General features: G+C 27.3%; 1 protein-coding gene across 1 annotated transcript; it reads left to right on the top strand.

Moving 5' to 3' along the window:
- Positions 1-8,222: 8,222 nt before the first annotated feature.
- On the top strand, positions 8,223-8,963 carry LOC102661892 (uncharacterized). The gene has a single exon (XM_006578968.1). The coding sequence runs from the start codon at positions 8,223-8,225 to the stop codon at positions 8,961-8,963; it is 741 nt and encodes a 246-aa protein (XP_006579031.1).
- The last annotated feature ends 4,041 nt before the right edge of the window (positions 8,964-13,004 follow it).

The raw sequence follows: 13,004 nt of genomic DNA, 5'->3' as shown, positions 1-13,004 counted from the left end.
ATCTTCCATACTAAACTTATTTTTATTTATTTGATCGTATATATTATTGGAGAAAAAGAAATGCATAATGTGTGGCAGGAACAACGTAGGAGGCTTATTTCGTTTTTGTTGAAGCTGTAGTGTCACGTTCCGTGAGACCGTGGGATATCTTTAAGGAGGTGATGACCATATAATAAAACGAAACACTTTGTGTTCCGATTTTGATTGCGATAATGACGCACCGAGAGTATTCACTATTCAGAGAGTCTCGGGGAATAATAATAATAATAATAATAATAATAATAATAATAATAATAATAATAATAATAATAATAATAATAATATATAAATAAATAAAGTCTAATTTTTATACAATTTAATAAAATTTACATTATCAACCAAAAAAATTGACAATTTATGATTTACAATTAAATATCAGTTTAAAATCTATTTACAATCCCTATATATATACTATTTACTCAATAATAATAATGGAATAATTGCTACTTTTTAAAGGTCAAACAAAGAAATGATGTGTGCAGCTTGGGAGTCCCTGTTGCGGTTATCACAATCAGTGGTACTATCAAATGCAAATGTCTCAACTGCAAGCTAAGTTGAGTTGAGCATATCACATTTCTTCTGCATAATGTTTCCCCACTTTGGTTTTGTTTGTCTCATATTTTCATTCCTTTTCCCTTTTGTTAACGCTTTTTTTTTTTTTTTGGTGTAAACCCCTCTTTTTAAAGCGCACCATGGTTTGTGTGAAATTTAATGTCGTTCACACATACCATTCAACATTTGTCTTAAAAAAAAAAAGTTTTCTTTAATTAACTTGTACAGCGATTATTTTCAACTATCACATGTGGTTTAAATCTTAAATAGAAAAATATAATTTTACAAAAAAATTATATAGTAAAAATTACCACTTTAAAATTATATAGTAATAATCATATAATTTTTTTTAATTACAATTAAATTAATTTGTTTTTGCGTCTGGCTTCATAGCACACGAATTCGCTATAAGCCTGCAAGGTTTTTTGGAGGAATGATTTACAAAGCTTTTTTTACCTTTTTTTTTTTGGAGAGGATCCATATAGTTTAACTAGTGGACAATCTGTAAATGGACTGAATTTCTAAGCCAGGGAAACGAAGGGGACTTGAATCCTGTACCTTCCTTTTCCTTTGTGTACCTTGCACATCCCATTTACAATAATACCCCTGATGAAATTTTCGTAAGCAAAACATGCTTTCATAATGACCTTTTCATAAGCAAAAACTGTTCTTAGAATGGTCTTTTCGTAAGCAAAAATGTTTCCAAAATGACCTTTTCATAAGTAAAAGATGTTCCTGGAATGATATTTCCATAAGGAAAAAATAAGCTTAAGGAAAAGGTGTTCTAGAATAGGCTTTTTCTGGAACATTCATTTTGGAAGCAAAATGTTAGGTATGATATTTCTGGAAGGAGTGTTTCCGAAATTTTTATTGGGCTTACGAAAAGCCAACTCTAGAGAAGCACCTGCACCTGGAACAAGCTTTCCAAAACGAATTTTTGACTTCCAGAAAGGTGTTCTAGAAAGGCCTATTCGAAAGAAAAAATATTCTAGAACAGACTTTTCAAAAAGGAATTACTTCTAGAATAGGTTTTCCAGAAAACCTTTTCCAGAATAATCATTCCAAAAACAAAAAAAAAAAGGGAGGACGGGTACTAGATTTTTTTGCTAAAATGTACCTAGCATGGAGAGTTGGAGGAGGAAAAGGCCGAAACATCTAGCATAGATAGAAGAAGACTTTAGTTGGAACCTCTTGCGTTGGAAAGTCAGTGTGTTGTGGAAAGAAGAGAATAAGGAATGGAAGGGTCTAAGAGGGAAGAAGAGAAAGAAAAAGAAGAAGATAGAAGGTGTAGGGGTAGGTTGGGGTTTTTAAAAAATGGGAGATATAGGATAAGATTAAGGAGGTGTAAAATATAATTGCTGAAACAAAATGATGGTTGGCTTGAACAACTAATTCTTACATCATTTAGTAACTTTTAGCTCAATAATTTTATTTCAACACTCATCATTATATTAATGAATCCTATCTTATAGACTATACTAGTTTATTAAATTTATATTTTATAATTTATAGTAATAAATTTTTATATTATTTTGAATTTTTAATATATTATTATTATTATTTAGTTTAAATTTTAATAAATATTTAAATATATTTTTATATACACACATGCTTAAAAAATATTATTATTAAAAACATTGTCTTAGTTAGGATATTTTTTTACTTTGGTGATGTCTTGTATGTTTTTTTTTTTTGTCTTTCTTTTAATAAAAGTATATATATATTTTTTATGATTTGCACACTTGTTTTTTATATATTATCTATGTGAAACCTTAATCTGGGATAACAAAAATTGAATGAAAATTTTTAATTACAATAGAATTTCTTTTTTATTTAATTTACTTTTAAGCTTTAAACATCATATAAAAATATTTAAACCATAAAAGTTATGATTAGAAAATGTCATCTAATTTTGGTTGGGATTGATGGGAAAAATTATATTAATGTTAATTATTTGGATTGATAGTGGATAACTTGATTAATTTCATACTAAATTATTTTTAAAATTTAATTTCAAATATATTTGCATTATGATATATATCTTTCCTTTTAACTTGAATGATTTTAAATATATATATATATATATATATATATATATATATAAAGTCATTTACCTACATAAATTTAGTTTTTATTTTTGTATGGTTGATTTTATTTTAAATTTAATTAATTTAAAAAATAACTTGTTCATTAAATATTTTTGTGAATAAATGTCATAAGAAATGAAAATTTATTAAAATATAAATAAATATTTTTTGTGATTAGATTTCAATCAAATATCAATAGAGTGATATATTTCCATTAATGATAAAGTTTTGCATAATTTTTATTTTCAAGATGTAAAATTTAGTAATGTAAAAAATGTTATTAAATAATTTTTTATAATTATTTTATTATAATTCATTAAATATTTTTCATGAATAAATGTGATAAAGAAATGAAACTTTGTTAAAATAGATAAATAAATGTTTTCTATTATTAAATTTCAATCAAATATTCACAGAGGAATATATTTTTTATCAATGATAAAATCTTCTAGGAGTTTTATATGCAAGGCCTAAATTTTAATAAAGGAAAAAAAATTATTAAATGTTTTGGTATAATTATTTCATAATAATCATTATAAAGAATACAATAATGTCATATTATTGTCGAACTAAAATATGAACCAAATAAAACTTATCTAATAAAATAAAATAAAAATTAAATTCATAATTAATGTAAAAATTTATATAGAATCAATAAATATGTTGAGAATGAAAAGAAAAAGAATTGTCGGTGACAAATAATAAAATCTCCTAGCTGTTCTTGAATACTTCTTTTGTGGCAGTAATAAACAGTCCTGCTGCTTCTCTACAAATAAAAGATAAAAAACAGTCCTACTTTGTGACTCCTTTTATACCATGAGCACGCGAGAAATGAGCAAATTACCCAACTATAAATCAAGGTCTTGACAAGATAAAAACCTACCCAAAAAAGTTCTGTATGCCGCCTTTTTTTTTTTGTGAATCTGATATGTCACTTGTTTACATATAATTAGTATATGGTAGCGAGTGGTGTGTGGGAAAGTGATGCTTTTATGGTCTTGAATTAATATGATGAGTCAATTGTTCATAGGTTTCATGTAAAAATGCTTCTCCTCATTCCGTGACTGGTTAGTTATGGATTGTGAGGAACATCTGTTTGGGAAGTAAGAAGTTTTCTTGACATCTCTTCATTTGTAAAGAATTGTTGATATGAAAATACAAAGATAAAAGGTTGATCTTTGAATAGGAAATAAAGTAGATCCGTAGGATCTCAAATGAATTCACTTATTCGAAAAAAATCAATATTCTTTGAAAGATCTATCTTGTGTGTGGCTTCTGTTTTTCTTCTTTCCGACTTTTCCCTTCAGCTTCTTTCGGGAAATTCATGCAAACCCAGCACTTCAAATAGGATAATTTTACATTATATTCCTCTTACTTTTAGCCTTTTGGGTTCTCCTTTTCATGACTTCAATAATTAACTACTCTCTTACTATATATATATATATATGGTTTGAATTGGATTTGGTTGCGAGTTTCTTCCTTCTCAGTTTTTTTTTTTTTTATTTCTTGATCACTTTAATAGATGTAAATGCATTTGCTTAGCACACAAGGCAGAGGAGGGACAAATCACACTAAAGAAACATGGATAATCACGATGTAAATACATTTGCTTAGTATTGATAGCGTAAGCATTTCCCTTTTCTGTTTATTAGGTCTAAATATTCTTAGTGCATGTCTAAATTAATAAAGTTTGTAAATATAAGTTTCAATTAAAAGTATGTTGTAAATTTTAAGTTTGATAAAAATATGTTTATTATAACATGATTTATGTTTGAAAATTTTTGTTTAATCTTGTGAGTAAATACTCTATTTTATTTAGTATACTTTTAGAAAATAATTTGTAGAACTTTTTTCTTAAGATTTATTGTTCATGTAGATACCATTTATTTTTCCTCACAAGATTAACTTTTTTCTTAAAATTTATTGTTAATATAGACACCGTTTATTTTTACTCAGAAGATTAACTTTTTTCTTAAAATTTATTGTTAATGTAGACACCATATTTACTCCCAGGATGAACAATGAATTTCTCATACAAAAACTGCATACGAGCTCCTAAACCAGAAAGCTGATCAGCTACACCATTGGCACTGCGGTGAATATGATGAAATGGGATTTTCCAAATTTAAGACTTAAGACCAACTCATTCATCTAATAGACCTAACGTTTAAAAAGGCTTATCTTGAACTTCAATTTTTTTTCTATAATGATAATTCAAGCCTATAACTTCATATATGATAAAAATTAATTCACCAGAGACAAAATTAAAGATAACGAGGCTTAAATGATAACACTATAATAATAATATTATTATTTTAAAATAAGTAGGGCTTGTAACCCCATATTGCTAGAGGTATGTATTTTCTTTCCAATAATCTTGTCATTAAATAGGTAAATAGATTTAAATATTGTTATATAAACTAAAAAGTTTAAGATTTTTTAAAAATTAACAATTATGATAATATAATATCGTTAAAATAACTTATTATTATTATTGTTAAACATAAAAAAATACCCATTTTAAATAATCTAAAGTCTAACCTTTTCGATTGTTTTTTTTAACTTATTAGTAAATAGAGTTCATTTAACTTAAACCTTATATGGGTTAAGTGTGTGTTTAGAAATCTATTTGGACTATGTTAAACTGAAGTTTTTCAAATTTCAATGTTAAAGTGTGTGTTTGAAATTCCGTTTAGACTATATTAAATTGAAGTTTTTTGAATTTCAATGCACAAACATGGAAGAAATTTCAAGGATGGATTGGGTTCAGTTGAACAAAATTGGCTTTCAAACACAGTTCAAGTCATAGGCATTTGACTAAACTTGTGTATTTTTATCCTTATCTAAAATAATTTTCATGTTAAGTGTTCTTATTTTGTGTATAAGTTTCTTCAATAATTACTAATTATAATGAGATTCTTAATAAAATATTATTCAATTTAAAAATTTCTAATTAAAACTTTTAGAATACTTTATATTTTATGTTTTATTTATTTTTATAAATATTAATACGTGGTCTGAATTTCATTTTTTATACTATGTACGTTGACTTTGTTATTTTAAGACATTTTTTGCAACTTTTAATTACGGGAAAATAAAGGTGAAAAGAGTGTATTCTTGAATACGTTATTATTATTGTATCATAAAAAAAATTATGCAATAAAATAATACATAAGTGGCATTACAATATATGAAAAAAAATTAACATAAATCTTGAATATTAAAAAGTTTTCTCTATATTTTTAAAGTTTAATTAATCTTTTAGTCTCTGTATTTGCGTCAAGCTTTTGCTTTATTTCATATATCTAAAAATTGTATGATAATTCTTTTTTGGTACATTATGATAACTGCTTGTTTAGAAACTACAACCTAAAATTTTCAGATACAAAGACTAAAGCCAAAAGTTGGAGCAAGTATAAGAATCAAAAGATTAATTAAATCTTTTTTAATACTTGTATATATATAAAAACGAAAATCTGAGAAAAGATAAGTTATATACGATGTTGCATGTAATCTCAATTATTTTAAATTTAAATAATTGAATCCCAATATTTGTGTGAGAATACATCGTCGTCTTTTATTTGCTAGCATAATGTTTATGAAAATTTTCATTTTACGTTTGGTAAAATTATTAATAGGAACTGAATAAGAAAAAGAGAGAATTAAGAAGAAAAAAAAGAGATAAAAACGGAAAATATTATTAGTGATGTGAAAAAAAAAGTAAAAAGGTAAAATGAAATGTAAAGAAAATATAAAAATAGACATGAAAATGAAAATGACAATATAAAGTTCAACTCGACTATTTAATAACCATGATTTGAATAGATTTCATATGTATTTAAAATATAAATATATATAGTCAAGTGGAATTAAAAAAAAAGGTATTGCATCGGACAATTAGGTACTATCCCTTGCCCTAAACTTTTATCGACCAAAGTATATAGTATTAACCTTTTAAGTATAAAAAAAATGAGAAAATATATTATGCAATGATAGTGATTTTTTTTTATTATATTTTATTATAAATTATTATTTATGATAAATTTATTGACTTTTATTATAATTATTATCTTAAAAGCTATGTCACTTCTAATTTGTTTACTAGTCTATAGTGTAAAACTGTTTTAAGAGTGTGTGACCATTAAATGAAAAACAAAATTATTCAAAAGATTAAAACTTAAAATCTTGTTTAAAGAAAATTAGACAAGTATTATTTAGAGTGATTGGCGGTTGGTTTTATCTTTATATTTTGATTACACTAATAAGTATGTTGTACATTAATACATGATTACTTTTAAGTGCATGCTAAATATGAAATATATACGGATAAAAAGTTGAAATATTTTAATTTAAAAATATTTAGTAAAAATTTGTTATAGTATTAATAAGAAACATGAATTACAATAAAATATAGGCATTTAATTTTTTTGAATATCATAAATTGTTTTAATTCATTAAATACTTTTTATTGATAATAATGAATAAATATTTTATTATATTTTATGTGAATTAAAAATATGCATTAATTAGAAAAATTAATTAAATTCAAAATTTTATTGAATAATCAACTAAAGAGAAAAATATTAATTTAATATTCTTTTGTTACCATGATACATGTGCTAAAATATTTATTAGTTTTGTTGATAATTAATTTGGATAAGTTAAAAACAACATTAGTTCAATATAATATAATATGTTTTTGTTATAAAAAATTCAAATTCAAATGTATCATATTATAAAAATAAAGATACTCATGTTCTAAAGTGGATAACTCAGTTTAATTTAGATAATATAAGTAACATATGTCATTTAAGGATTTTTTTAACTATTTGATACTATTTTTTTAACTATGATAATTGGAATTTTTTATTTGTCGATGGGATTATGATTCATTGGTTCAGTCGAGATTAATCACATAATCCATTAGTATTATATGAGAATCAAACATATTTTTTTCCTCACAAATCCAATGTGTATTACTAATTAAGCTACATTAGTTGATATTATGTATTTTGTTATGAATGGTTGAAATTACTTATTTTATCTATATTCTTTGAAATTCGAAATGTAATTATAACAAGAAGTTAAGTAAGAAAATACTTCTCTAAAATGTCCAAAAAAGTAAAAGGACTATAGTTAGAAGGAAAAAAAACTGAGAAGTCCATTAATTCTAGATCTGTTTTCTATTTTTACATAAAGTTTCTTTCTTCTCTCTATTTCGTTTCCATTTTAGTGAGGGCATGTTCCTAATTTTTAGTTAGGAAACAAAGTAACAATCATATAGGGTGTTTGTTAGGGAAGTAGTTTTTTCATTATAAAAAAATATGATTCTTAAAAATATACTTGATTAGTTTTATTATATTTCTTAAAAATTAAAATTTATGTAAAATATGTAAGTAAAATTGTGGAAAATGATTTTTATATTAATTACATACCAGCACGAGAGTTACAAATTTTCACCTTAGGATTCATGAATTTCCTAACATTATTATATGAGCAACACCACCCTATGGCATTGTGCCTAGCTATATAAACGAGTTAGAGATGCAACCTAGAATTGCTTCAGATCCCCCTTTGAATATGGCTTTCTGGCAACTTGAAAACGACAAAGCCAATGCCATGAGAAGGTTCCAAAGAAAACGAACTCTGGAAACCATCTTCCACTTGTTCAAACTCTGTGCCGCAATCTTGCTCTTCTCCCACTGCTCCTCTTTCTTCCCCAATATCACCCTCCAAACATTCCCTTATCTCTACCATTTTTTACTACCACTTTTCCGCAACTCTTTTTACGCATTTCTTCTCCTAAACGCCATCATCCTCTTACTATTCACACTCTCCAACAACGTTGGTGCCTCCAAAGACGCCCTCAACCAGTCTCGCCTCATCGTAACCGCACCGCAGGAACAACCTCGGACCGTTGATTCTTCCCACAAAAAAATCACCACCACTATTTGTGGTTCATCGTCTCCGGTTTTCGAGGAAACTGTCAGGGCGGTTACTGAGACCACCACTACCACGACGTGTTGTTGCACGACTGTGACGACGACGGAGGGAGAGACGGTTTCGGTGTCGGAGAAGAAGTGTTACCGGAGAGTTCAGTCGGAGAGTTATGAGCGGCGGATGGCGGTGGCTCCGCCATCGTTGCAGAGGCAATTGCGGTGCGTGGAACAGTTGAGTGAAGACGAGTTCAACCGCGCGGTTGAGGAATTCATCGCTATGAATAAGAGAATGCAGAAAGAAGAGCACATAAGATCACAGAAAACTGGGTATTGGGCGTCAAATTAAAATAAAAGCAAAAAGCATAATAGAAATTATTAGGAGGATATTATTTTTCATTTTTTCCTCGACTATTGTATAGTAATTCATCCCATTTCTGAGGGATTTAATAAGTTCCCTGTTTTGAATACTACATCTTATTCGATCACTGTACTGTTCTTTTTAATTACCATGGGATTGGCGCCAAATTAAAGGAATATAATTGCTATATCATTCCCCAATCCTCACTTTCCTTATGATATATACAGAAAAATGACAAGTTATCACCACTGATTCGTAAATGAATTCATACATAGTTATTCTTAATTTAATCGGCGGTATATAGTATTGTTGCTCATAATATTCAAACAGAGAGCGAGTGACGTGTTTTGTAATTCAAAATAGTTACAGTTATATATATTCACTCGATTCAAACATGGTTATTTGTTGTAAAAAATTTATGTAATCTCAGCTAGGAAAAAAACATATAACTATAGTCCCAATAAAAAATATTCTATTTTGATACGTCCCAAAAAAAATTATTTGCTGTAACGTATGATATTAAAACTTTAATGTTCAAATATCAATAAATGCTTAATTTTTTTTTGTCACTAGAAACAAAAATGTCATGATTATGGATATCTGTGAGTAATATTTATTTTGAAATTTCCAATGATAGAAAAATGTGTTCATCTGGCGTCAAAACTAACTTCATTTTCAAGAAGATCCTTAGCCGAAATAAGGGAGATTTTTACTGATCATGTGTAACTTGATGAACAAAGTTTTTGCTGATTGGTGTGCAAGATTAATGGAATGAAACTATTTGATTTCAGACACCATCAATGAGCATGGATTATACCTTACCAACGTTTTCTTAATACAGTTTTAAAAACGTGTAGCGGTTGACATCCTAAAAAAATTCAATTCCTATAAATTTGGAAATATATTTTGTAGCGAATGACATCCGTGGAAACAAAGAAAGGTCACTGGTTTCTGTTATTGAACAATGAATTAATGTTGCTTTTTTTAAAAGGGAAGGTGGATTATTCTTCTCATCCTTCTATGATATTTACTAATTTTAATTTTATTTGATTGATGCAATTCACATTTCCTCAACGTCCGTTTCGAAATTATATTAATTTCCTACGGGGGTAATCTTCTGATTGAAAGAGTGAAAGTTTATGTTTTGCAAATATCCTTTGCTAGTCTTCGGCTTAAACATATTTTTTTAACCAATATATTTACAAGCTTCTTATTTAACACTCAATTAATTATCTTTCAACAGATTGATCTATTTTGAGATAAAATAATACCTTTAATTATAATTTCATGTTCAAACCGAGGGATTTCTAAGTATTGAATCACTTGTGTAACAAATTCTGGTTCCCTCTTTATTTATTTTCCTTTCAGCTATATATCTTACTTCTCCTTCCTTTTTTGGATAGATTCCTCCCTCTTTATTTATTTTCCTTTCAGCTATTCGGCGATCAGATAAGTGTGTTGTGCAGCTTTTGTTGGTTTACCCACAATAAATAAATTTTCTGGGTTCTTTACTTCTGTTTTATCCACTTAATTAATATAATCAGTGTTTAATAGAGAAGCAACATTTATTTAAAAGTATGCTATATAATCCACTTGATTAAATTTTAAAATTGTTTCTTCCGGTAGTTTCCAATTATTTAGATAGTTTCCTTCTACCGTTGATTTTTGGGCAGTGCTTCAAAGTTCAAGGGACCCATTTAAAGAGAAAAGAAAATGAACACGAACGCGGATTGAATATATTAAGAGATGTTTATGCGATAGTGGTTGGAGTTGGAACAACAAAATAATGCAGCGTAAGCTAATAACGAAGTAGCTCGCTATTATCCTAAAGAAGTGAAATAAAAATATATGGTCTTGTTTATTACCACGCAACATATTTCTTTGAGTTACACCCGTACCCGTACTTTCTGTGTTGTTGTTGTTTTTTTATAATTGTATCCGACCTTCTTCCTTATTTATCTCCTATATAAAATATTTTAATTATTTAATTTACATTACATTCAAATCCCCTTCTTCCTATTAATAATTTAATATAAAATAGACACATGATGTCACATAATTTTTAATGAAAAATTATGTTTAAAATACCCCCATCTTCTTACTCACATTCATATCCCTATATTTTTTTTTCAAATTATATCGGACATTCTTCATTTTTTATACTTTACAAAAAATTTCTTAATTTTTTAGTTCACATTACATTCACACTCTCTCTTCTACTAAACACCATTTAATAAGATCTGAACTCAACTTTTTCTTAAACGTGAACATGATATACAAATGTTAATACCTTTCTTTCTTTCTTCTTCTTTTTCTTTTTTTAGTTCAATTTTTTGTGTGCGTGTTGGATGATTTGGTTATTTCATTTTTATTGGATGTGTTCCCAGCAATGCCTATTGAATGAATATGATTATTTGCTTCAAATTTTTGTGTTTTGTTCCTGTATTTGTATTTTTAACTTCTTTCTTTCTAATATTTATTTTTGATGACTAGGTTTTTTATATAATATTTCAATCAAGAGTTACATCTTCTTCAAATGTTAACAACAATGAAATAAGACTCAAATATTAAAGAAAAAATTGTGATTGTTTTAAGAAATATTAATTCACAGAGTCAATTGTTAATTTGTTATTGAGTATTTAACAAAGATGTTAAAACAATTTCATCTGCTCACATATTTCAATTGATGTTAGTTAACGACGTTAATAGAAAGGGGTAGAAGTAATGTAAAAACGAAGGAATATCAAATGCAATTTGAAAAAAAATATAGAAATACAAGTGTAACAAAGATGTTAGAACAATTTCGTCTGTCCATATATTTTAATTGATTTTAGTTATCAATGTTAAAAAAAATGTAAAAATAATATATAAAAAATGGATGAGTATGGGATACAATTTGAGAAAAACAGATGATCTAAGAATATAATTTCCTCTATTTTCTTTTGTGTTGTCTGTCCGCAGGGAACAAACCTTTTATGCTTCTAAAATTGTACCATTGTGACACTCAATAGCACATAAAATAAACATTCTTTAGATCAATTACTTTGATTGGTGAGTCCCTCCGACCGTACCATACGATACTCCAATAATTGGCCACAGTCACATACACCGAAAATCAAACTCCATACATATATTAACCCTGTCTCAAACCATTAATGAGTTAATTCATTTTTCTATTTTTGATTCTCCTTTCCTAAAAAAATAAATGAGTATGATGCTGCTATGTAAAATCTGTACTGTCTTTTTTATGAATGAAAAGAAGCATAAATTTCAGCTATTTCGACCTAAATTGTCTTTTTACAAAACCAACTTTACCATCTACAGCTTTTCTAATATTCCCCGAATGAACTTGCTTAAAAGACTAGTAAACATTTAATATAATGGAATAACAGTCACGACTGAGCCTTTTGTTTTCAAAAAAGGGAGTTTCTTCACACACTACAGCTGATGCGCTTTGTTCAATTTCAAGTTCTGTTTATGATATTTTTTTCACCCAAAGTTCAGATAAAGCAATACCTTGTCACCTGACTCATCCCAATTGCTTCTTCTTATTAATCACAATTTTATATAGAAAAAAAGCAAGTTGATGAATTTTCAATTTTATACATTATGTGGGGAGGGGAAAAGTGAAATTAAACTAATGCAAGAAGGATATAAATCTAAAAGCATTTATTTTCCTTTTTTATTTATTTATAGTTACAAATCACATATATGTTATATATTCTTCTTGTCTCTGTGCTCTAGTGATAAATCATTACCCCAGTCCATTGGTTTTGTCTTGTTGTCTCCCTCTACTGCTGACTAGTTGTCATATACTCATATATCCAACTTGGGATTCATTTTCTGGCTTTGTTTTTTTTTCCAGGTGGGTCCGCAGCCCAATTTTTAGTTGGTACAAACACCATTTGAACTTTGAAGGCTTTTCTGTACCAAACCATGGCAATTGGCAACTGCTCCATCAAATTTAAGAGGGTGGTCCTGCTTCATATATACAAGGATTCTTCTACACCAACCTGCCATAATTTTCAC

This window comes from Glycine max, chromosome 4, assembly GCF_000004515.6.
Source record: "Glycine max cultivar Williams 82 chromosome 4, Glycine_max_v4.0, whole genome shotgun sequence".
NCBI classification, from domain to species: Eukaryota; Viridiplantae; Streptophyta; class Magnoliopsida; order Fabales; family Fabaceae; genus Glycine; species Glycine max.
The sequence above is the reverse complement of the archived record's forward strand: the minus strand, read 5'-3'. Positions and strand labels throughout refer to the sequence as shown.

Excerpts from the sequence above, each read along its gene's own strand:
- LOC102661892 (XM_006578968.1), top strand. The coding sequence starts at position 8,223 with ATGCAACCTAGAATTGCTTCAGATCCCCCTTTGAATATGGCTTTCTGG.